Source organism: Diceros bicornis, chromosome 5 (assembly GCF_020826845.1).
Source record: "Diceros bicornis minor isolate mBicDic1 chromosome 5, mDicBic1.mat.cur, whole genome shotgun sequence".
Lineage (NCBI taxonomy): Eukaryota > Metazoa > Chordata > Mammalia > Perissodactyla > Rhinocerotidae > Diceros > Diceros bicornis.
Window position 1 is genome coordinate 45,152,528 of NC_080744.1, and position 26,364 is coordinate 45,178,891.

The 26,364-nt window shown below is 39.1% G+C and overlaps 1 protein-coding gene across 1 annotated transcript in view; it reads right to left on the reverse strand.

Moving 5' to 3' along the window:
- Nucleotides 1-26,364, reverse strand: part of FBN1 (fibrillin 1) — a 227,559-nt gene that overhangs the window by 184,385 nt on the left and 16,810 nt on the right. Inside the window, exons 2-4 of the mRNA XM_058541525.1 lie at nt 13,388-13,470; nt 11,284-11,382; nt 1,492-1,587 (exon numbers count right to left, since the gene is read on the reverse strand). Of these exons, the coding sequence (XP_058397508.1) occupies nt 1,492-1,587; nt 11,284-11,382; nt 13,388-13,470 (278 nt within the window). The remainder of the gene's footprint in view (nt 1-1,491; nt 1,588-11,283; nt 11,383-13,387; nt 13,471-26,364) is intronic.

A 26,364-nucleotide genomic window follows, 5' to 3' on the forward strand; every position in this document is an offset into this window, starting at 1 on the left:
AACTCAAAGGGCTGTTGTTACATTAAATGAGTTAATATATGTAAAAAGTTTGGAAATGTACCTAGTGCGTAGTAAGGAGAGTACGTAACTCAACAGATGACTGTTGCTGTTGTTGGCTATAGGTATCTCACTCCCCTTCCCTGGCTCTAATTTGGACGAAAACATGATATGCATAAAGGCACTCAAACCTGGCCCGTGACTTCCGTTCCGACCTTATCTCCCTTCCCATCAGTTCCCTCAGCAATTAAGTTCTAGCAACACTAAAGCACCTGCTATGTCCGACATCCATGCTATGTCATATTCCACTGCTTTGGCCCATGTTGGCCATCTGCCTAGAAGGCCCATCTCCCATCATCTGACAAATGAACTCCTATCTGTCCCTCAAAACTCAGCTCAAGGGTCTCCCACACTGGGGAGGCTGTCCTGCCTCTCCTCTCTCCACACTACTGCTGTGGGCTGCACAAAACCCAATCACTATTCTTACCACACTGCAGTGTGTGGACAGTCACAAGGGCACGATATAAATTTTGGTTTATTTATAATAACATTATTCATCATAGCAAAAATATATACAATGGCAAAAATTGGAAACAACATGGAGAAATGCTCATCATTAAGGATTCACTAAATAAACAGTAAAACATCCATATAATGGAGTATTAGGCAACCATTAAAATGTATTTTAAAATGTTTAATAACATGAAACATACTTATAATAAAATATTAAGTGAAAAAGTAGTGTGAAAAATTATGCATACAATAAGATCTCATGTGCTAAATATGCATTAAAAGACTAGAAGGTAATATCTGAAATGAAATTATGGATAATTTTATTTTTTATATTTTTGAACATTTCCAAATTTTCTGCAGAGTGTATCTATTCATCTTAGTGTAATAAAAAAATAAGCTTTTTAAAAGGAATTTTCATCTCCTGCAAAGCACAAGGACTGATAGAGAGTAGACATACAATAAACAGTGTTCATGAATGAACCAACAAACTGAACACCACGTGATAAGTACTATAGTAGCAGAATCTAAATTGGGAAACTAGAGAGATTCAGGTACCATAAATCAAAAGAAAGAACATGTTTTGGGAGAAAGATGAGGTTGAATTTTTATTTAAGATGCTTCTTGAAAGTCCAGGTGGAGATGTTCAGCAATCAAATGGAAGGTATACGTCTGGAATGAACAAGAATTCTGCACCTTGGGTGGTGATTGTAAACCAAAGGGATGAAGTAAGCGGGGCAGTGAAGGTAAATGAGAAGAAAATGAATCAAACAACTCATTCCCAAGGATCCAATTGGAAATTTGGTGCTAAGTGTGTTGGATAAGTGATCTGTTCATCGGTTAAGAGTCACTGGACATCTGTAAAAATGCCATGTCCCAGGTAATCAAAGAAAATCCACTAGCACTTATCTTTGTATTCTATTTGCCTACATATCAGTCTACTTAGGTTAACATCTAGAATACTTACAACTATGGTTTACTTACGTTGTCCACAGTGAGTCCCTATGTATCCTTTCTGGCATATACAGTGATCGTCACTGCAGCTACCTCCATTCATACAGCGAATATTACAGTGCTGGACTTGAAAAGGAAAATACAAACAAACAATGATTTACTTTTGGAATTTAAATACCTAGATTGCAACAGTTCATAAGAGTTGATTTGTAGTGATTTGAATAGAAAATAAAATGGTTTATCAAGATTCATATATTTATGCAGAAATAACTGGCAATGCTGAACAGGTTATCATTTGCGTGTATAAAACATTTACAAGGCAATGTAATTGTTTTCTTGATATCTACTTTAACAGTGTTAAATGACTTCTCTAAGTTAGCAGAACTTAACACTCAATGTCATTTCTATAACTTATACCAACAAGAAAATATGCCTTGAGTAACCGTACGAGACAAGATTACCATGGCAATTATTTTCCTTTTAAAAGACATAGAGTTTCACGTAGGTGGTCAGGAAAACAGTCAGAGTGACAAACTCCAAGGAATTTTGCTAAAAGAAATTTTGGAGGCAGCAGAAAGAAAAAGAAAAATACCTATAATGTCATTTAATAACAAGACTGCCTGATAATGGAGACCTGCACTTGGCTCAGAAAGAGCTGCTTGTTTAAACTGTAACCTTAAACCAAATAAGACCCTCTGTGTTTGAAATCCACTCTTTATCACATTGTCACCTACAGAGGTGTGAGCTTCAGGGCTCAGGGCAGAAAGCCCATGGGCTGACAGACTTAGACCTGAGACACGAGATAATAGAAAAAGCTGGAGGACAAGATGCCTGCTGGCTGCATTGTGAGAGAGAATGACAAGGCGGGCGCGTGCTCTCATTTCTCTAGTGTTTAGGCTGTCTCTATTTCAGTAATTTAGGCACGCTAATAACACTTTCAAAATCCCAGGCTGTTCCCTAGTTCTCAGAAGCAATAACTACCCTTCTTGGAGAAGACTAAAGGCTTGACTGAATTAACCATTAATCCTTGCTGACACACCCCTACACAAGGAGGCCAGGACTGGGCACTGGAAGCTTGGCTTACTCTGCTGTCCTCCAAGCTGTAGGAGTAAATTCCTTAGGAAAAAGGCTCAATAATTTTATATAGGGAGAAGAGAATCTCTTCTCTGTGCAAGAGCAGACATCAGCTGCTTATGCTTGCTCTTATTCTCAGTCTTCCTGGAGCACAGGGGCCAAATCTTCTTCCAGGAGCAGAGAGGATTCCTCCCAGCAGCCACCTTCTTCAGTATCCCTTGTTAGGATGCTCAGCACAGTATCAAAAAGTGGTTGCTGACTTCAGGAGAAAGGGCCATTTTCATAAAGAGCTACACAAATCTGAGCATGACACCAGGGAAAGGAAGGTGCCAGAACTCAGTACTTAACAATGCCCTCACAGAGGACCAAAGAGTTAAGTCAAGTTGAAAGTGACACGCCTTTTCAAGAACATGTCACACACTTCCTGAAACACCATCAAAGGCTCCCCACCTGTACTGTATTATGCTCCATCTCTCAGCATTCAGAGCCCTTCTCAGCATGGCCCCATGGGCCTTTCAGGGTTCCTTTGCACACTCCTAACACGTCCTATGACTCAGTCCCCAATCTACTTGTCAATCATTCACTCAACAAATATTTCTGAGTGCCTACTATGTGTCGTACAAAATGCCAGGCACCTTGTTGTGCTTGTCTCTTCATGGAATCTCCTCTTTAAGCTGTCTCTCTGTCTCTTTGCCTCCAGCTCTTAACTCCACCATACAATACACACAGTTCTCAGGAAATACTGAAATCCTACCTATCTCCAAGACCCATTGCAAATGTCTCTTTCCTTTGATCTTTTCTGATTTCTGCTCTCTGCATCCTCCCCTACTAGATATAAGCCCTCTTTCTACTGACTCCAGAGTACCTTATACTTCTCTTTTGAAATTTATGTTACATAATCTAACCTATTTTTTAGTTATTTCTTCGGTCCCTAGTCCATTCGTCTAAAAGCTTCTTGAGGGTGGGAAGCATCATGGTTATTAATTATATCCCCAAGAGCCCAGAGCAGTGCCTTGCCTATTTGTAGGCACTGTGTGAAACTTTGCTAAATTAATTTCTATTTACTTAACTCATAATTAGCTGATAATGACATCAAAAGCTGTGCTCAAAAATTGAGACTAAGAAGTTGCCCATTGTATCCTAAGCACTTATATAGACTGCTATTAAAAATACTTTTATCTTAGTTTCCCCATGTATAAAAGCAGAAATAACTCCTTTGTGGGAGCATTGTTATAGAAGTCAAGCAACCCAGGAAACTGATTAAAACAGTTATTTTAGGCTCCTATGATTCTATTAAAATGTCTCAGCCAAAATGCTTTCTAACTAAAAAACTATCTGCAAGTATATAAAAGAACTGATCTGGTGAAAAATCTGGATAATATTCTAAGTAGGTCAGGAAAAGGTGTATAATTACTTTAAAATTTGAAGTTAAACTTAGCTTCATCCTATCTTAGCAAAACAGAGAGGGTTGGGAAAAGCACAGGAAATGATGTCATCTGTCAAGCAGCATAGGAACTCAACCCACAAACTGATTTCAATTAAAGTGGTTCATGCCAAGAGCTAATTTCCATTCCCACATGAGCAACAAAGCCATTTAGCTACTTGGAGATAAAAAAGCTAACGGTAGTTTAAATAGTGACTTTACATTATTTGTTCAAATTGAAAAACAGAATGAATTCTTCTTTCTGGAAGAATGATACATTTATATTTAAATGAAATATAATAAAAACCTCCTTGCTATGCTTTTGTATTTTTTCTACCCTATCAGGTGAACCTTTTTCAGCATAAAATATTCTTTCTCCTTTAAAAAATAAAACCACCTGGTCAGACTTGTGAAACAATAAGGTATGGTTAGCCCAGTCTCCAAATAAACCAATGAACCACAAATCTTTGGGCTGGCAGAGCAAGCACATCAATAGATAATACGATCTTTATCACCTGCTTTGCCACAAACACGTTTACCATAAGAAACTTCACATTCTTTGTGAGTCTTAGATCAGGGGAAAAAAGTATTTCTTTAAAGGTGGGAGCAATCCCTCAGGATTTCTGTGGGGCAATAAAGGAACTAGATATACAACTTCACTACACAGCAAGAACAATTTAGAGAATATATATACACAAATTAGTTTTAGCTCTTATTGAGTCCTGCCATCGAGGCATATTCTAAATTTACTCTGATTTGAACAAGTATTTCAGATGTCTGGCAATTAGAAGACTAAGTTCTACGTCTCTAGAAAAAGTCAACAGAAAAATACGGGCTCCACTGAAACCCATAAGGACGTTACAAATTTATTGGATGCTCTAAATACCTCAAGTCAGAATATATTCCTAAACTCAATCTGTGTTAAGATTTTACCAGAAATTGAAATTTCTAGGGGAGTCTAAGGGTCACTGTGCAGGTCTATGCTGTCACACACAGTTAGCCCTAACAGTCCTGAGGCCCCAATGAGGACTTCCCCTTGAAGATGGGCAGACAGCCGCAAAGGGTTTCAAGTAAGGCTCAACATCCTAGAACTAACAGACAATGTTGCCATTAACCTGTATCCGTATAGGATCCCAAATGAATTTTATGTTCATTCCAGAAGATGTCCATCAGTCATTTCAGTCATTCAACAAACATACACCAATGCCTCCCATTTGCCAGGCATCGGGAAGAGCAAAAGAAACTTTCTTTAGATTATAGCCTGGTACAAATTAATTCTTAAAACGACCAACCAGAAGAGAACAACGTGAGCACACTACTGGAATGGGAGAGATGCAGGGCTGGCACTTAGGTCTAAATACTTCAGGTAATGATTTTCTTTGGGATGCATCAGGTTGGGAATGATTTTAAAGACCTGCCGTTATCTTGGCAGGCACAACAGGCAGAAAGAACATTGGGAACAATTTGCAAATAAGCATCTGTATGATGAGCACATGATTTTAATTTAGGCACTAGGAAAAGCACAAGATAGACAAATTAAACAGCTAGACCAACTTCTGGATTCTACACCTCAGACAACAGTCCATATGCGCAGCCAGAGTCACCGCAGGACAAAAATGATTTTCACTGGGAGAGATAACAGCAATGACATTTTCCTTAAGTGCACAAATATCCTGTGGTGCTTAAAGACACTGCTCAGAAGAGCAACTTCACTAAAGAATCTCAAAAAAAGAACAACCTAGCAGAGCTGGAAAAGGCCCAGAGAAAGACAAGTTATATGACAGCCGCGATAAAGGCGCTTCCATAGAGAGCAGACTAGAAAGCAAAGAACTCAATTGTTTCTATGGATAAGTCTGAGCAGATTCCACTCACTCCTCTCCTCCTTGTCTCTATAAATGCCACACTTTCCACACAAAACCTTTCCAAGGGTCACTTCTTCCAGACTAGCTACAGCACCACCTTCCCATACTCTGAGGGTCGTCACACTTTCACCATGGGTTTGCACCACATTCACTCAAACTCGCTAACACACTGTTCTAGAACTATTCCCCTAACCTCCTTACACCCTTAGAACCTGGATTCGTGTTGAAATTATAGGCACCCCAAATTCTCACTGGTTAAAGTAAATTGAAAATGATAAAATTTTATCAAAGTGTAAAGAGCTCCACATAGTAAAGACATTAATACTCTCCCAAATTATATATAGGTTTAACATAATTCCTATCGAAATCCTAGAAAGATTTTTTTTGTGGATATAGACAAGATCAATCTAAAATATATGTGGAAAGGCAAAGGAACTAGACTAGCTACAACAATTTTGAAAAAGAAGAATAAAGTGGGAGGAATTAATCTACTCAGTTTTCAAGACTTATCATCTAGCTCAGTAATCAAAACCGTATGCTACTGGAGAAGGAACAGACATATGGATCAATGGAATAAAATAGAAAATGCAGAAATAGACCTACATGAATATGCCCAACTGATTTTTGACAAAAGTGTAAAAGTAATTCAATGGATGAGGAATAATCTCTTCAGAAACAAATGGTGCTGGAGAAATTGGATTAATTAAACCTAGACCTTAGGTATTAATTGACCCTAGACCTTAGGTATTAATTGAACCTAGACCTTAACCTCATACCTCACAGAAAAATTATCTCAACATGCATCACAGATGTAACTGTAAAACGTAAAACTATACAACTTTTAGGAAAATATTGGAGAAAATCTTCAGGATCAAGGGCTAGCAAAGAGTTCTTAGACTCGATACCAAAAGCACAAACCGTTAAAGGAAAAATTGATAAACTGGACTTCAGCAAATTTTAAAGCTTTTGCTCTTTGAAAGACTGTCAAGAAAATGAAAAAGCAAGCTACAGAGTGGGAAAAAATGTCTGCAAATCACATTTCTGACAAAGGGTAGTATTTAGAATATAGAAAGAACTCTCAAAATAGTAAAATAGCAAGCAATCCAATTAGAATCTGAGCCAAAGACGTGAAGAGACATTTCACTGAAGAAGATATACAGGTGGCAAATAAGCACATGAAAAGATGCTCAACCTCATAAGCCAGTAGGAAAATGCAAACACAAAATTAAAACCACAATGAGATATCACTATATACCTATCAGAATAGCTAAAATTAAAAATAGTGACAACACCAAAAGCCAGTGAGCATGCAGAGAAACTGGGTCATTCATACATTGCTGGTGAGAATGTAAAATGGTATTGCTACTCCAAAAACAGTCTGGCAATTTCTTAAAAGGCCAAACATGCAACACCATACAACCCAGCAATTGCATTCCTGGGCATTTATCCCAGAGAAACGAAGACTTATGTTCACACAAAAACCTGTACGTGAATGTTCATAGCAGCTTTGCTCGAATAACGAAAAAACTGGAAACAACCCAGATGTCTTTCGATGGGCGAATAGCTAAACAAACTGTAGTACATCCATAACATGTAACACTACTCAGCAATAAAAAGAAACAAACTATTGACACACACAACAACCTAGATAAATCTCCGGGGAATTATGCTAAGTGAAAAAAGCCAGTCTCAAAAGGTTACATACTATGTGATTCCATTTACATAACATTCTTGAAATGACAAAATCATAGAAATGGAGAACAGATTAGAGGTCGTCAGGATTAAGGAGAACACAGGGACAGGAGAAAATGACTATAAAAGAGTAACATGAGGGATCCTTGTGGTGACTGAAATGTTCTATATCTTGACTGTATCACATCAATATCCTCGTTGTGATATTGTATTACAGTTTCACAAGATGTTAATATGGTGAAAACTGGGTAAAAGTTACCCAGGATCTCTCTGGATTATTTGTTACAACTGAATCTGAATCTACAATTATCTCAAAATAAGTTTAATTTTAAAAATACTTTTAAAAAGCATAAAGAATAACACTTTAACTATAACTTTAAACAATACAACTTTAAAACTCATAAAAAATAACATATTATTTAAGAAGATAATCTATTTTATATATATATATTTAAGAAGAGTTTGAGTGAATGTATGGATCAGTAAACATGATAAGTCTTTATGAGAACAGGGATTGCTCAGGATCGATCTCTAGCCTCAGAGACGGACAGAGCAGAGAACAGTCCTATGGAGCTGGAATTAAGTCTGGAAAAACCACGGTTCTGACCCTGTCTAGCCAATCTTCTCTTTTTGCTCTGGTGCCTCGATGACTAGTGGCAAGACTCCCAATAGGTTAAGGGAAGACACACCTTCCTTGTTCCCAAAGAAATTGCTGGCTGGCAGTTTAGACCTTCTGGAACTGCAATCTCTCATTCAGGCCACTAAGAGATCATTTCCTATTCTCAGAGTCACAGGGCACTCAAGTCAAAAGCAACCTGAAAGAACAACCCTCCTTTCGTTCTTTTCATTTTCAAATGAGAAAACTAAGGCCTCAGAGATCCTACAATTTGTCTAGAACTCCCTAATCCCTATCACATAACGAGTATAAAATTTCTTATAGGAAATATTGGTGAAATGATCTAAATTTACCCCCTTTTAATAAAACCACCGGTAGTGGATGCAAACATTTCACTGAGTTGGCTTATCCTTCTGCTAACAGGAGAGTTAGCAAAGTGATCTATCCTCATTTATCGTCTATCACATCACGGTCAGGAAGTTCTATAGGACGGAACAGTTGTTCCCTAGAATCTCACTTCAAAAGACCAGAAATGAATTCTGATCATCCCCAGCTATCCTTAGTTTAAAATATATGGCCATCTTTAATTTTGCAAGCTGGTGAGACAATAATAGTTCAGGTAGAGTCCAAATCAATAATCTTACAGGCTCCAAATGCCTCAAAGATCCTGCTGAAACCAGATCCTCTTTCACACACCACTCTCACTTAAAAGCTACTTGGGGACTTTGTCCAGTGTTCAGGTACCACAGATGGACCCAAACCTCTTCAGAGATCACCACCCACAAATCATGGACTTCAATCTGTAGCCTAAATCTGGCCCACAGGACCTTACCACTATACTCCTCCCACCTCACTGCTATCCTGAAGTCTACTAGGACCATGGCTTTTCCCTCTGGTCTTGTTAACATCTTGTCTCCATATCTCATGATTTTTACTTGACAGAGAAATCATTAGCAGTTCACACTATCATTAAAGACCTTTCCAGCTGGATACCCAATTTTGCATCTGGCTATATTTTCTCCCCGTACCTCCCACCCTCAAAGGAGTGCAGTGCTGTTGGTTGGTTCAAGAACCAATCTCAGAGATGGGGTCTGTTCCCAACTTGATATCTAGACTCTTTCTCCAACCTTGAGGTTCTCACTCCTCAGCAGCAGCCTAGAGGTCATCCTGATGGAGATGGAGATGTCTGACATCTGGAAGTGCCACCAGCTGACCTCTCTGCCTCCTTCTAGTCCTCTACCTCAGATGCCCTTGGTATATCAAATGAATCTGCTGTTGCTTGGAGGATGCACATTCAAAACCAAGCTGAGACCAAGTAAGAATATGCTACACTCAGTGCAATAAGCAAATGAGTCCCAGTCCATGGGGGAGTTTCTATCCCAATCTCCAACTGGCTGTATTTACTACTAGGCATTGTTTGGATTCTACCAGAAGCAGATTCTGAGACAATAATTTAAACGCAAGTAGTTTATTTTAGAAGTAATTTCAGGAAACACTAGTAGAAGAGTGGGGAAGTGAGACAGGGAAGAGGAGAAAGCTAATAAAGTACATGATCAAGCCTATTACGACTATGGCAGCTGAGGCTCAATTCCACTATTGAGGAATTGAACTTCAGGAGACAGCGCAGAACACACCTCATATGCAAACTGAGAGGCAAGGAAGCCAGGGTCCTTATCCAACACCTTCCATCTGTCATTGGTTAAAAGTTGCTTCTAGGGCCATTAACCCTCCAGCGCTTCCAGCTTGTCCTGCATGCAGACCTGGCATGCTCCCCGGCCAGAAAAATTTTACAAAGCTCTCAGGCAGAGTCACCTGTGTTCGCCCATGAATGCCAAGGTATGTGAGTGGGCACCAAGAGGGTCTGCTACCCGGGACTACTTGCCCTATCCTGGTAATTGGCTTATGAGACCCATGGTTAAATGTTAGGACTCTTAACAGGCAATGAATCTTAACCACACTGAAGTCTCTACTTATATAATAGACAAAAGAGAATGCACTTATTCTACAATACTTCCGCTTAAAACCTTGTCAAAAACAGAACACACCATAAGGGGAGTATATTTTCTCATAAGAAACAGGTAATGGGGGCTGGCCCTGTGGCTTAGCGGTTAAGTGCGCAGGCTCCGCTACTGGTGGCCTGGGTTCAGATCCCGGGCGTGCACCCATGCACTGTGTCTCTGGCCATGCTGAGGCCGCGTCCCACATACAGCAACTAGAAGGATGTGCAACTATAACATACAACTATCTACTGGGGCTTTGGGGAAAAAAAGGAGGAGGATTGGCAATAGATGTTAGCTCAGGGCCGGTCTTCCTCAGCAAAAAGAGGAGAATCGGCATGGATGTTAGCTCCGGGCTGATCTTCCTCACAAAAGAAAAAAAAAGAAACAGGTAATGGAAAAGGAAACTAAGTTTTTTGCCTTGGTGATGACGAGAGTGTTAAGGGACTGTTTATATAGACATGAACTTCAACTTTTTTAACAACCAGTAGTGACTCACCTCCTTCCCAACCCCCTACATTTCCCCTAATTCAGTACTGAGGACTCCACATTTAAAGGAAAAAAACCGCAACAGAATAAACAAGCAAAGGCTCTGAAGAATGAACTGTGAATATTTATTTGGCATCACGGAATGAACACAGTGGTAAAATTCTGAAAAGGAAAATACGTTTGTGCTTCATGATAAAGTGCCCCTAGAAACTGCCATAACAACTTCTTACGTTTTCTTCTTGAAAAGGCAGGGGTCTTGAGTTTTAAAAAAGTGTTTAATCAGATTCATATTTCAGTATCACAAGGAAGAATGCCTAGTTTTCTTGAGCCAACAATGTTCATTAAACAATCATTTCACTGAGCATCTTTCATAGTGTTTACATCAGAGATACAAAGATGAATAAGGCGATGCCTACACAGAAGGAGGCCATAATCTTTATATTATTCATAGTAACATGTCCCACAGGTAATTTCCCTATAAAGAGTGAAGAAGGGAAATGAGAGGCCAGATTAAGGAAAGCCATTCCAAGCATTTTGGGCAGAACAGAGAAGGCAGATGTTCTAGTGAAAAATGTATTGCAGGCAAGAGAAAAGCCAAAAGCAAATTTAGGAGAAAATAGGGCGTAACCACATAAAATAATATTATATATAATGACATGTTATACTCACTGGATCTGGAGCCACAGGAAGGAGCTATCTGACCAGATGGGCAAGTGCACATATTTGGCCTAGAACAAAATCCATCCCCACAGGAATGCCGGCAAATGGCTGTGAATAAAACCAGAGGTCTGTTAGCACAAGGCTTCAGAGCATGGGGACTGACAGGGACCCAATCCTCAAACAGGGAAACCTGGGATCTCAGGATCCTCGTTAACTTTGCCATCATGACTTATGTGACCTCAGGCCTCAGCTTTATTCATTTACAAAACAAATCTGTTGGACTAAATAAACTCTGGCTGTAAAATTCTGTAACTCCCTTATTCCTCTCAGTGGTTCTCAGCTTCTCTTTGCTTATTCCACAGCATTCGATCTATCAAAAGTCCAAGACATCCTATGAAGGAAAACAAAACAAACAAAAATCCTGCATCTCAACATATTTATATGCCTACAAGAATTCTGTTTTTATACTATAAGATTTAAGGATATAAAAATTGCAGCAGTATTCTTGGTAATCTATTTTATTGTAAATGCTTAATGTTTAATAATTCTTATAAAAATACTGTGCCCTGCTAAGACTACTTCTCTAGATCAGATCCTGCCAGTTGAGAACATATGATCTATGGAGCAGCTTTTATCCTACATTTTAGTGCTGTTCTGAATTACCTAGACAGTCTGAGAGGAGAAGTTTGGAATCCACTGCAATAGTATTGATTCCACAGTCAGGAAGCTGTACGTCTTTCAGAGAAATATTAACATTTTCATACCACCCAGAGACTAACATCATACTAGTACCAAGTGCTCTGCTGGTGGCCAAAAGAGTTAAGTTTAAATGGCAAATGATTTATATTTAGCAGATGACTAAGATTTGGTCACTACTTTTGATACTCATAGGCATGATTCTTTCTTCAAACTCCTACCCAACCTTGCAAGAGGCAAACAAGATGTGTGAGGCTAAAAATAATACACTTAGTGCATTGAAACATCAAAAGAGCTTAGGATGGAGATTCAAAACTATTAAGAAACAAGCTGTCAAAGGATCCTATAAACATTTATTTAATACCTGAAGACAGCATTTCTCAGAGATTCTACAGAACACTAGGGAAAGGATTTGTTGTCAAGTTCATTTAGAAAACTCTAAATACCATTATATCCCTCTCTTAGTGATTCAATTTTGATCCTGAAATAAACCACAATGTGCCAAACGAGTTGCTTTTAGTCAAAATCAAGAATTAGGAAAGGGATTAACTTTTTCAGGTCACCAAGAAAATGTTGGTTGAAACAATCTATTCTTCTCCACAGACCACTCTTGGCCAAGTGAGAAGGGAGATTAAGAGATTCCTTATTGTCCTTTCAGCTCTAAATTTCCCCGTTATACTAACGGATTTTTCTGAAAACTGAAAATTATTTCATAGGTATGATGACCATAAAAGTTCATGGAGGACAGATGCCATAACTAATTTGACTTAGTATCTCCAATAAATAGCACCTTGTCTGGCCTGTGATTTGTCACTCAACATTTGTGCCATGTGATGAGAATCGGGAGGTTTGCCATGGCAGCAGAGTCAATAGGGGAATCTCCGGTACCCACTTGAGTTCTTCCGCAGTCTTTCCACTCATCTTCCTCTGATGCTCTATCTGCTTCCTTTCCCCTTTGTCTAAGAGTTAGGTCTGCCTTTGGCCTCGACCACCCAAATTCAACATACAAGGTTTGGGTAGGCTTGTGGGTGGCCAACAAAGTTAGAAATTACAATAAGGGAAGCAGCAATAACAAACTTTTTTCAAAACCCCATCAAAATGATTACATAGTGTATGCAGCCAGGCACAACATATGTAATGACATGCAACCTTGATCAAAGTGTCCCTGTGGCTCTATTCCCTATATCTCAGAAAAATTCTAAAGGAAGTCACTGAATTAAAATATAACAGTGGTTTGACCAAGTTAATGTATTTCCCAACCTGGATTCAGAGAAAGTAGGAAGATCTTAGAGCTGGAAGGCTCTGCTATAAACATATTAATGGTATGCAGTTACAAAGGACCAAATGCTAAGAGTCACCATGCAACCAAAACAACAAAAGAAGAACATGAAGAATGATAGATTGTCTATTTACTTACGGACAATACACTGATTTCCACCAGGTAAGGTTTTCCATCCAGGGCAACAGTAAGCATTATAACGTGATCCACAGACATTGGGTCTGAAACAAAAACAAAAAAATTCAATCACAAGAATTCTATACCTTTTTTAAAAAAAGAATATATGACCAAATAAAAGAAAAAATTCCTGAGTTATTAGAACAGGATGAATCTTTGCAGACAGAGAGAAGTAAACTCATGGGACTCAATGTTGGCTTCATAGTTTGGGACACTTTAACATAATGATACCAATAAGGATACGCCTTAATATCACCTATGCATACAGCACATCAGGAAAATAAAAACCAGAGATGCACAATGCAGTGCTTCCTATCACGATGCACAGATATAAATATTTATGGAGCCATATGAGTCTAATTTACCTAATAAACTTCCTACCAATCTAGTTAAGAGAAGTCATCATAAAATCTACTGAATGTAAGGTTTTAAATTTCTACTCCATGAAGCTGTGTATACTTTTGCCATGGCTCAGCTCATCTCTAAAATGTGACCACATTCTTACTTTCACCAGAATTATAGGAATGCAAACTCTGGCATTAGTCAGAAAAAAAATAAAAGCCAAAACATGTAAATATTTCTTTAGACAAAATTTGGAAACAGTTGATACCGGCAGTTACAGGAAAATAAAGTCAGTGTCACTCTGGGTTTCTTGTTTACAGACAGTTCATCACATGTCTTGGAGCAAAGCCTCCATTCAGAATCCAAATGATCCGTATTTTACAATTTAAAGGAGCTGCTGGGTAAAGATCTGGCTAATTCTACACTGGAAACTGAGTCAGAGGATGGGAACACAGAGACTCAAAAGAAACCATTGATTTGACTTTGCTGCATGTGAGGACCTAAACATTGATGCTAGTTCTTCAAGTTCAGGGGCTGACAAGGAAGGTCAAATATTTTGCAATCAATTTCACAAACTAGGAGCTATTCCAAGGCTTGCTGGTATAAATACTGCAGTCCCATAAGCATAAGCCTTTAAAAACAACTGCATAGCTAAAAGGTATTTTCGTTTGGGGTGCACTCAAACATTCTCCCTGTATATGCAGACTATATATATGTAACAGCACAGAACCCTCCTGCATTTCCTCTGAACTCACTACTTCAACCACATGCAGGATTGGGAACCAAGGTAAAGTCTTTGCCCTGTCCTATACTCCTTTTAAAGCCCCAGAGAACCTGGAACACTCTGCAGGGCAAAATGCATACCTCAGACTAACTGATGCTGAGGTCAAAAAGAGAAGTAGAAAGAAAAACAGAGGAGCCAGGGAAAGGGCCCAAAATTCATACCCAATAGTCCAGGACTTCTCCAAGGCTAGGCAGAAAATGATTGGATAGAGGCTTAATATGTGCATGACGTTAGGGCCTCTCTGAGCCTTAGTTTATTTCCCTACACATTGGGATGATGAAATGTCTGCCTTGTCTACATCATGTGTGTGTATATATCAGATGAAATAAAGGACATGAAAAGTTTCATAGAGGAAAAGAACAAGGAAAATGCAAAGCAGTTCCTATTAGCCAAAGGAACTATAAGAGATTAAGGAAGACAGACAGACTTTATTAAGAGTTCTAAGCCAATGGTTCTCAATCCTTTGTTCCTCCTGTGACAAAGTAGTGCTCAAAACTTCAGTTCAGGCTGCCCAGAACTTCCTAGGGCAACTCAGAACCTTGCAAAGGAGAAGATAGGGTAGGGGACAGTCGGGTGAGACACTAAAACCTTCCAAACTTCATAAAAGTTCTCTCGATCCAAAATGACAATCCAGGCCAAAGTCAACCACCTCAAACCTTCCCCACCAACAGCCCATTACAACAACTCCACTGGATCCAGCTCAACCCCAAACTAAATCCTGGAATAGCTTCAGAGGACCCCTGAGCCTTTGGAGTGTGTCCTGTGGTTGGAGTAACTATGTTTTTCAAACAAAAATCAGGACATATTGTCTGACAAGAATGAGTGTATTTATGGAGTAACAACACACGTAACAGGGCAAAAAAAGCTAAGAAACGAGTTCAGAATTAGTCCTCTCAGTCCTACAAAGCAAGATAGTCAAAAGATTTTCCAAGGTATTTGAAAAATCACAGTAATATAGACATTCTTTATTGTTTTTATCAATGTTTAGATTCAACCTACAGACAAAACCTGGAAGATGTTACAATTTACAATCGTTACAAAACAAAATGTAAAAGTTTTAAACCTTCACGTGTAAAAGTAATGGTATAGCCATCATAAATTGGGAAACAAGTTGGGAAGAAAGGTGTGAGGAGAAAGAGTGCAGTTGACCCAAGAAATAGATGTTTAAGTATATCATATCATGTTTTAAAAAAAACCAATAGGCAACCAAAAATCATACTATATTATTAAAAAAATGGGAAGGAGAAGAGAGAAAAGGTATAGGTATCTAAGGGAGTTATGGCCTCATCTTTCCTGGCAAGGAGCCAAGAGGTATGTTTAAACCTAGACATAGAGTTCTGAACATAGCAGATAGTGTCATGGAGGTAGATACGAGAAGAACTGAAAACAGAAATGGTTAAAACTGGTTGCCTTAGGGATGAGGATCTGGGGAAGTGGAGAGAGAGTTCTCTTGCTTTCTCACTTAATGCCCATCCATAACTGTTCATTTTTTAAACATATGCTGTTATACTTTGATCATCACCTTTTATTTAAAGCAACAACTTTAAAAGGATGAACATCTTATAAACAGGGTACTTCCTGCTTCATTAGAATAAAAGAGTATGAACTGTTTCATTCATTCACAGTTCTCTTTCATTAGCTATCACATTTTCATTTCACCACATTTCTTAAAATTCTATATAATGTTGAGTTCTGATTCATTTCATTTGCATGCTCTTTTCTGAGTTTAATATCTTTATCCTTTATAATAAGTAATATATTATTTAATTTCAATTGTTTCAACCAACATCCTCAAATGACAACTGTTTTAATCTCGTTGCCATTCATTCTTGAACAACACTAAATACTACTATGTTATATGTCTTAATGCAAAGCATTAGAAAGATGGAAGATTTCTCCTCTGCTGATTTTGGTCTCGAGAACTGCAAACTAACAGAACTCGTTCAAACAAGCTGGGTGGCATTTGTTCTACTTACACACAGAAAAAAACAGCTCTAATTCTAGAAATAAATGAATGTCTTATTTAAGTTGGAAAGCACTAAGATATGTAAAGTCTAAAGTAGACATGTTGGATTATTTCCATTATAAAAGAGTTTAAGGTTTCAGCACAAAAAGCATTAACAAAGATGATAAATCTTTAATAAAGTTACTTTTTTGTGTAAATGAAAGTGTAGCACTTATACCTCTTTCTCTTCCTTTTCACTTCATAAGCCATACCAACCAGCTCACGGCCAAGTCAGAGTTAAAACTCCTTACAAGGTCGCGTTCAGCAAATTAAAGGTAAAATTCAAAGAGAAAAGAACTTTACGCTAAGTGCTAAAGATACATTATTTCATCCTCATAGCAACCCTTTGAGGTAAGTTCTATTATTATTGTCTTTCACTTTAAGGAAACTATGGCTTAGGAAAGTTAAACAAACTAGCCAAGGTCCCATTGCTTGGAAGCAGAGAACGGGGATTTGAACTTAGAAAGCCTTAGTCGGAGTACACTCTCTTAAGCTCTTTGTTAAAGCAAAGATGTACTTAGGGGAGAAGATGACATTTCACCCAATACCATCCCTGGTGGCATGGGTAACAAAAATCACAAAATGTCCATCAATAGACCAAAGATAAAGCATAAATTGTTTTTACCTGTATTCTAATAGTTCTTGAAGGATAAAGGGAAATATGTTTATATTCCACTTCACTGCTGTATATTATATTTTTAAAAATTGCTAAGTCTTTATCTATAACTTCTCTTACCAGTTGCTTTGAATATTGTGCTCTGCAATAACCCAACTCCAGTCACTCTGGGGGATGGATGAGCCTCAGCCGGCTGGATATTTGGATCTAGTTCAGACACAGCATTCAGAGATTGTGTGGGCTAGCTAAAGCCCCTCTCAATGGAGCAAACAGCTGGGCTCTACCCTGTCTGACCAAATCATTGCAAGAATTGGCCTCTGTGCAAGATGTCTGCAGTGTGTCCACATTCTTTAGCCAGAACCTACTTCTGCAAGTCTGGCCTCTCTTACAGCAAGATAGCCTTTCTGATCCCAAGTGCAAACTCCTTTTCAGACAAGATTGGAGTAATAGAAACAAGTTCAGGGGGCTCTTATTTCACATGCATGAGTTTCTCAGCCTGTTAAGTGATTAAATCCCGGAGCAAGGAGAATACTAAGCATTAGGTAAAGGTTAATGAGGTGGACCCTCCTCCATGAGTTGCCTGCTTTTTTGACCTTTCAAGGGAAAAATTATGATTTAGTCCCCTTGAGTATAAGTGTGGAGGGGTATCAAAAGCATATGCCCCCCACATAACGAAGGGTGGCCGACTGCCCATGTAACATGCCTCAAGGTAATATCCTAATATTCCACTGTTCCAGAGTTTAAAAAAATTAATTTTCACTGTCAAAAATGTGATAGATCATGAAAAAATTATAATACACAAATGAGCTACATACATTGTGAACCACACATCATGATTTTATTAGTTCTTTTTTGACAAAATTTTTATCAAGATAGAAATTAAAGAAAGAAAAACTAGGAGTACTATCTGATGAAGGGACCCGCCACTACTTCAACAAACTTTGCAAACACTCTGCCCTTATTTTAGAGCCGTTATTCTGGCCCTCTTCGCTGAAGGCACAGGTCACATCTCCCAGCAGTGATTTGAATACCACATGTGACTGTTCCAGCCCATCTGCCAGTCACAACAACTCGAGTAATGAAACTTCAAACCCTGGTAATGAAAACGGCTTCCATGGCCTCCTCAAGCTTCAGCTGGGCTCTCCAGACTCAGGGACTCATTTCTGGATTGTCTGGGTCAACACTGGCTGGGACACGGACAATCCTGGTTTCCTCCTTTGAAGACACAAGCCAGCCAACCTCTGTAACCTACTTCATGCAGTTTTTCTTAATAAAAATAACCTCAAAAGGAACAGAAAGAACAGTTCATATTCTGGTTTATAAGACTTTTATTCCTTTCTTGCTTTCTCCCATCTCCAGTAGATTAGCTACTCCATTATCTTTTCCTCCAAAGCCAATGTCTGTCTGTTTCTCTCTCCCTCCTTCCTTCCCTCTCTCCCTACCTCCTGTCTCTTTCCCTCCCTTTCTTTCTTTCTCTCTCTCTTCAGCTCCTATTCTCAGGGCATTTAGAATCAAATGTTTGGTTACTATCTCCAACTCAGTGTATCCCAATCACAGAGCTCATCTTCCTGTGTAGCCAATGGGTTCACTGCTGGGCACACACAGAGTACCTGAGCAATCACCTTGCCCACAAGCACAAAGCTGCTCAACAATATTTAGTGAGAACCTACTATGTGCCAGGCACTGTGTTAGATAAGAAATAAAAATGACAAAGACAAGCACACCTAACACCCAGATCTTGGTTTCTGATACCATTTTCCAGTAAAAGGAGCCAGGGCTCCTGGGACAAATGGCTGATTCTAGGACTGAGAAAGAAATATACAAGATGACCCTGGAGCATCTTGTAGTGACAGAAAGTAAGAAAGTGCTAAACAACCAAACATCCCCAATGTGGGGGACATGTCAAGGGACACAGGAGCCAAATGAAAGAGCTCCCAATGGCCAAAGTTAGAACCATGCGAGCAACAAAATAACAAAAGTAGTATTGGATTATAATCCAAAGTATACAATAAATGTCCATGAGTCCATACTGATAAAGAAATCATTGAATAAATAAATAAATGGGAGAGAAGATATAAATCTCCCGTGCCGGAGAATTCCAAATAATTTATGTAGATATCCTGCCTTCAAGGAGGTGGAACGTAACTCGCCACTCCTTAAGTGTGGGCTGTGCATAGTGATGTCCTTCCAAAGGAATCCCAATTAAGGGACAATCTACAAAATTCCTGAGCAATATTCCTCAAAACTGCCAAGGCCATCAAAAACAAGGAAAGTCTGGGAAACTGCCATAGCCTAAGAAGACATGACAACTACATGTAATGTGGTATCCTGGATGGGATCCTGAACATAAAGAGGACATTCAGTTAAAAACTAATGAAATCTGAATGAGGAATGGACTTCAGTTAATAATAATGTATCATTATTGGTTCATTAATAGTGATAAATGTATCATATTAGTATAAGATGTTAACAACAGAGGAAACTGTCCAGGGTGTGTAAGAACTCTCTGTATTATCCTGGCAATTTTTTTAGTAAACCTAAAACTGTTCTTTGAAAATGAAAAGTTTATTAAAAAGTAAAATAAGGGGCCAGCCCAGTGGTGTAGTGATTAAGTTCGCATGCTCCGCTTTGGTGGCCCAGGGTTCGCCGGTTCGGATCCCGGGCGTGGACCTAGGCACCACTCATCAAGCCATGCTGAGGCGGCGTCCCACACAAGCAACAGGAAGGATGTACAACTTTGACATACAACTACCTACTGGGGCTTTGGGAACAAAAGGGAAAAAGGAGGAAGACTGACAACAGATATTAGCTCAGGGCTAATCTTCCCCCCCCGAAAAAAAAAGAAAAAAAAAAAAAGTGACCAAAAAAAAGTAAAATCATAATGCTGTAATCATGCAATTATAAATAAACTATTACATTCAAAAAACAGTGCCTAAGACACAGTCTTTGGGCTCGAAAGAAGATAGGCACATACGCCAACTGTCAATACAACAAGTAAAACGTGGACATCAAGGTCAGCCTGGGGAGCTAGAGGAGTCCAGAACAAGGGCACTTAGCCTCATCATCCAAGTGAGGCTCAGAGGGGTACTGTCTGAGCAATGACTTGATGTTTCCCAGTTGCAAAGAGAAGTCACTAGTTCTACTTCAACCCACTGCTGAAATCCCTCTTAAATTCTCTAACTTTATTAGCAAATCTCTTGTCCAAATTCTGGCGTTTCATTGTTGGACTAATATCACATTCGTTTTTCCTGGCTTCCTAGTTCCTCTCTGTTCCATTAGCCAATGTAGCTAAGTATCTTTTCATGTTCACCATAATTAATTCTGTTCTCCTACAATCCAGAGATGGCCCTTTACCCTCTATAAAATGTTAAACATCTCACTGTTAGCTACAGAACTCTACCAGGTAGGCCTCCCCTACCTGCCCACTCTCATCTTCACCTACACTTTCAACTTCTACCCCCCTGCTCCACTCCTCTCCTTCACCATCTCAGCCCTCATTCATGCACACACCCCCTCCCTTGCCACACACACACACACACTAAATCCAGACTCTTCCACCATCTTTATACTAGCTCTTCCATCTTTTCCTTTTAACCTATTGCATCTTCCCCCCATAGTGATAAACCCTCCTCCCTAATTAATCACACCCACCTTTCAACTCACCAACACAAATCCAGACATACCTCTCAGAAGCCTACATATGCTACATTGTAACTGTCTATTTTAAATAATTATATATCTAGATTCTCATCCCTGAAATCCATCCCCACACCCTCTGATCCCAGACTTATAGTCCTTCAAGCACAGAGACAATGTCTGTTATGCCTCGAATATCCTAGAGTCTATTTAGACGCACACAAGATAACATTGACTGAATGCCTTAAAAGTATAAAATGCAATTAACACAGATTAATACCATCTCTTTGGCATCATAAATAGGCCAGCTGTAAATGCTGCCAACATGGAAAACTGTCTAATAGTGAAAATTATTTCTTATAAATTAATCTATTTAAAAGAAGACTATTTCATGCCTATTCAAAAGGCTATAGGCAGTTAAACAGTAATGCATAATGGTTTCATGCCATGGTTATTTTGCTGACATGTTGATAATTACTCTAATCACTGAAGTTACCAATGTTTATATTTTAATAAATATATTATAAAAATATATTTAACTCAGGGATCAATATATTTCCTTCGAGAAAATGCAAAATCAATGTAGACAAAAAACTCACATGAATATCTGATTCTACTTATTTCTTTAGCAAAAGAAAACCAAAAATCCCAAGAGCAACTAAACAAAAGTTTTCAGCTCACAAATCAGTGCGTATTTTATTGTGGCAGGTTGCTGCAACTGATCAAGGCCACAGATGGAGCCAGCCTTATGTGGCCAGTTCCTAAGGACAACTATCACCAAGTTCACAGGGCGGCCTTGAAAGGTCTGGATGTGCTGCTTGGATGAAGGCTTTTCCCACTGCTAAGAGGGCTAACTCACAGCACAGGTAGCACAGAGAGGGTATTACATCAACAGTTTCATTTGCTGTGTACCCCAAACTGTGTTTTTGTGGGGATTTTGTCTTGATCAAAAGCAACAGCCCAAGAACTTAAGAGCCAAAGAACTCAAGTTACCATATCAGGGACACACACACGCACACATATGTACACACAAAGAAAGTTGCAAAGGCAGTTCCCCAAATCTGGGAGGTCATTTTAGACTGGCACACAATTTAAATCCTGTTGGAGTCTTTTATAGGTGACTGGAATATGTGCATGTGTGTGTTTTTCTTTGGGAAAAAAAAAAAGGAAGAATTTAAAGCCACACAGTGCACTGTACCAGGAAACTAGACATGGAACCATGAAGACCAGAAGCACATGGCTATGTGCAGGAAGTCCCCATTCCGCTGAAGCACTGGGCGCTTTCTGCTTTTGGTACCCTAGATTAAACCACATGGAGAACACAGAAGTCTGCACAGACTAGTAAACCACCCGAGTGGCCCCCAAACTTCTAAAGGCAATGATTTGACTAACTTGCTGTCATGGTTTGCACGGGATCTACTGCTTTCTAAGCAAGGGGATCTGTGTCTGGCCCGCTGGCAGCACACCCCTGGTTGGTTGTATAAAAAGTGCTCCCATCTAAACATGGGGAGACATGTATTTGCTATTGAGGTTGGAACTTTACTATTTGACCCTGTAGGGATGAGGAAGGGTTTCCTCAAAACAGAAAACCCAGCACATCTCAGATGTGCATCTCTCCAGCATCTGCGAGGGTGTGACCAACGACACCATGAAAACACATGCTTCCAGAGAACTCCTTCTCAGACCTCCGCAACCCCTTGACTCTACCTACGAGGTCAAGGACTAGCGTGACATTGTCTTTGACTGGGATATTTGCTTCATGTACTCAACCCAAAGCCACACGGTACGTTTCCAAAGAGGGGGGCAAGTTATAGAAGTGACTGAAACACAAACATGTAAACTAAAGAAGTGATGGTGGTGTCTATGGAATTCACTGCTCCCAACAGTTCCAACTGTTCCTTTCCCTCCTCTATATCACTCATAGAAGAAATAGGGGATTGAAACCATGATTCTCACCACTACCCAGAAATTCTCAAACCAAGAGCTTGGTCCAGGGAGATAATATCTTCTGAAAGTACTGGCAGCCCCAGGAAAAGACAGGAAAACCGGCCAATGGGGTCAGGCTTAGGGGAAAGAATGGGGTCCTTCAGGAACTGGGAGTGCACAGTGATACTCTAGCTCCGAGTACTGGCAGCTCCCAATAGACAAACAGGCAGGGCTCCAAAATGTCATTTCTATATTGGTATTTAGAATTCGGAGTGGCTTTTCCAGTAGAAACAATGCTAATAGGTGGTGGTTTGGTCCCCAGGCTAGGCAAATAGCAGTCTCTCGGCTGCATTATCAGCTAAATAGGCTGGTCTGAGAACCTGACCACAACTTAAAATGTTGTTTCTATGGGAAAACACATTCCACAGCAGGCAACCAGAGGGAAACTTGGCCACTCAAACCCATGGTCCCTGCAGCTCTAGTAAGCTGCCCAGTGAGCTGTGAGAACTGGACACCTTAAACTCAGGCCACTCCACACAGTCCTGAGAGCGCAACCAGAATCAGAGCTTTCCCCGCCCCAGGTCCAGTGCCATCACCCACCCCCAGCAGGAGACCATTAGGGCCAATATGGGATATTCATCAGTCAATAAATCAGGGATTTAAAAAAAATGGAGTAATTGAATATGCCAATCCTTAATATACCTGATTTCTTTTAGAGTCCAGAAGATCCCACTCCACCAGCAACTATGATATAAAATCAATTACCCAGGACTGGTTTACAGTGTAGCAAGCGTTCAGTGAGCCATTTCCAGAAAGAGTGGCTTCCAGATGAAAAAAGGAAGCAAGTCAATTTTGAACTCTATCTGATGGCTTTAACCTTGTACTCAAGTTATTTGAGCATTTCAGATCCTCTGGAACTGAATAATTACCGTCTCTTTTGGCAATGTGTGCTCCTTAAAGACAGAAAGTTCAGATTTATCTCTACAACCCCAGCACCTACCACAATTCTTGAATCTTAAATGGTAAATGAAGGTTTGGGGTTTCAAACGTACTTCCCACTAAGACAACATAAGTTAGAGAGAATTCTGTCAGAGTAACAGGTATTTAATTAATTGAAAAGGTAAATATGTTTATAAGAAATTAAATAATAAAATTAAGGAATGAAAAAGATAATTACTACTAAGAAATCAGTATCATTTCATCCACTATTTTTAATTTTAAAAAATTAAAATGAAAAATCAAATACATAACGAAAAATACCCATAAATGGAATTTGTGAGGTATGAGAGTAAAACTTTTCCATGTTTCAGATGCATCATTTAGAAACATTTTACAGCTACAAAAGCTTCAGAGGTCTTGTATTTCAAACTCTTTTTCATAGGTGTCAACAGGCAATGGGTCTTTTAAAACATTTCTCTACCAAACGCTTTCATCAGAACAGAGACAACACTGTCCCTAAGGAACAAGGGAAAAAAAAAAAAAAAAAGGAAATCATTGATAGAGTTTAAGTTTCTCAAAAGTCAGAGGAAGTTAGCTAAAAGCATGCATTTGTTGAGATTATCTCACAGAAATTAACAATTCACAATATTAGGGATCAAGAACTGGTAAAGTTTTTTTTAACCTTTGTAATTGAGGCAAAGTTGTAAGCATTTATCTCTAAACATTTAGATACCTGGAAAACTTTTAATAAAAATAGTCTAATTTAAAATTGAAGGAATTTGACTAAATCATGAATTTATCTAGTTCATGTGAAGTCACACTATAGAACAAAAACAATAATTAGCAATTTTTAGAGAGCTTTATAATTTACCAAATGATCTTGTGACTCTTCCCCAAAATCCTATCAAGAAAATGCATTGCTGTGCTCATTTTCAGATGAAGCAACTGAAATTCAGAGAAGCGAAGTAATTGTTCAAAGGCTACACAACGGAAACATGTCATAAATCACTAATTAAAAACCAAAAGAGTTTATTAATAAAACATTCCAAGGTTAGTACTAAAGATTTTTAGATTAGAGATTAGAAAGATGTTTCCATAAATGCTCCAAAGAGAATGTGTTCCTTTATATAAACTAATTTATGCATAATTTTTTTTGTGCTATGGTTTTCTTTTCCTAGGTCTATAAAAACAAAATTTTTAAGACAGATGTTACAAAGTATATTGGAAAAAGAAAGCAATGGTAAAAGGAATACATTTTAGGAACATTCACTCCTATAGATGGGTACTTCTGTTTGTGAAATAGCTTCTACATGGTGAGTATCGTGTCCTGTCCCCTCTGGTAAAAATGTCACTCAGCTCTTAACATGTTCAGTGTCTAGGAGAGAGGGTGGTGGGGAGCAATGCAGAGATTCAAAATGTGGATAATTCACAACCTACTCATAGCTGCCACTAGCATGTGTTTTGTACATACACTTGAACATCGGTGTGTCTTGTCTTTTGAAAAGCAGATTTAAGCAAAACTATCACGTCATTCAGGCAACTATCTATCCCAGTTTAGGAAGACTATGAGCTGCACAAAGGCCAGGGTGACCCAGATGATGTTCTAAAACACCTTCCACATTCACGTCTCTATGACTTAAGTCAGGGGCTGTCGGGACACTGTCAATTTCACAGAGAAAGTAGCAACTCTCATTCCAACCACCAGCACAGCTCTTCCCTGAAATCCAGTCCAAAAGATTTCCCTCTCAGCCTGAGCGATCCCAGCACTGACCTCTCAACACCTTTGTGAGCCCTGGGGAAAGTGTGACAGCATTAGTGTTTCAAGCTATACTTAAGCAGACTGGGTGCTAAATGCCAGCACAAATCTTCAACAAAGTGACAACCTCTGAGCAGCAGATGATGCTGTCAAAACACAGCGAAACACATCCACCCATTCCACCTCCTAACATACCTAAAAGGTTTCCAAACCTCTATAGCAGCTCCCAAAGACACAGTCTCTGTTCTAAAAACCTGTCAGTTTACCTGGAATTTGACATCAGGTAGTAAAATACATCAGCCTCACAGAACAGCATACATCTTTCACTGACATGCAGTGAAATGCAACTTGCACACACACACACACAACACACTAATCCCCCATGAACACTCAGAGTGAAGCTCCTGGGGTAGCTCTTGTCCCTGCATTCCCTTCCCAAGGGGAGCTGGATATACCAGCGTTTTTCAGACTCTTTCACCTGAATCACTAAAACTGTACTTGATCCTATTTCTTTTTGTTTGTGTGTTTTTTCCAGTTTCATTGAGATATAATTAACATACAGCACTGTATAAGTTTAAGGTGTACAGCATAATGATGTCACTTACATGTATCGTGAAAGGATTACCACGATGAGTTTCAAGTTCCTGTTTCTTAAATAAAAAAAGCATTCCTGAGAAAGCAATGCCGAAATGAGGGTACAAACATTTGCTTCCGAATGTTAAAATATCTGCAAACATCTTCTTTCCACCCTTAGTCCAAAATCTTACCAACTTTTCATAAAGCCCTTGCCTGAAACTCCTACTGTAATATAAAAACAATACATTGAGTGTCTCCATCTTGACTCTCACGAAAGATCACGGGATGAGGGAGAGGAATGGACCCTTGCAGAATTATATACTTCTTTGCCTGCCCCCTCAAGTGCCAGGCTCCTTCT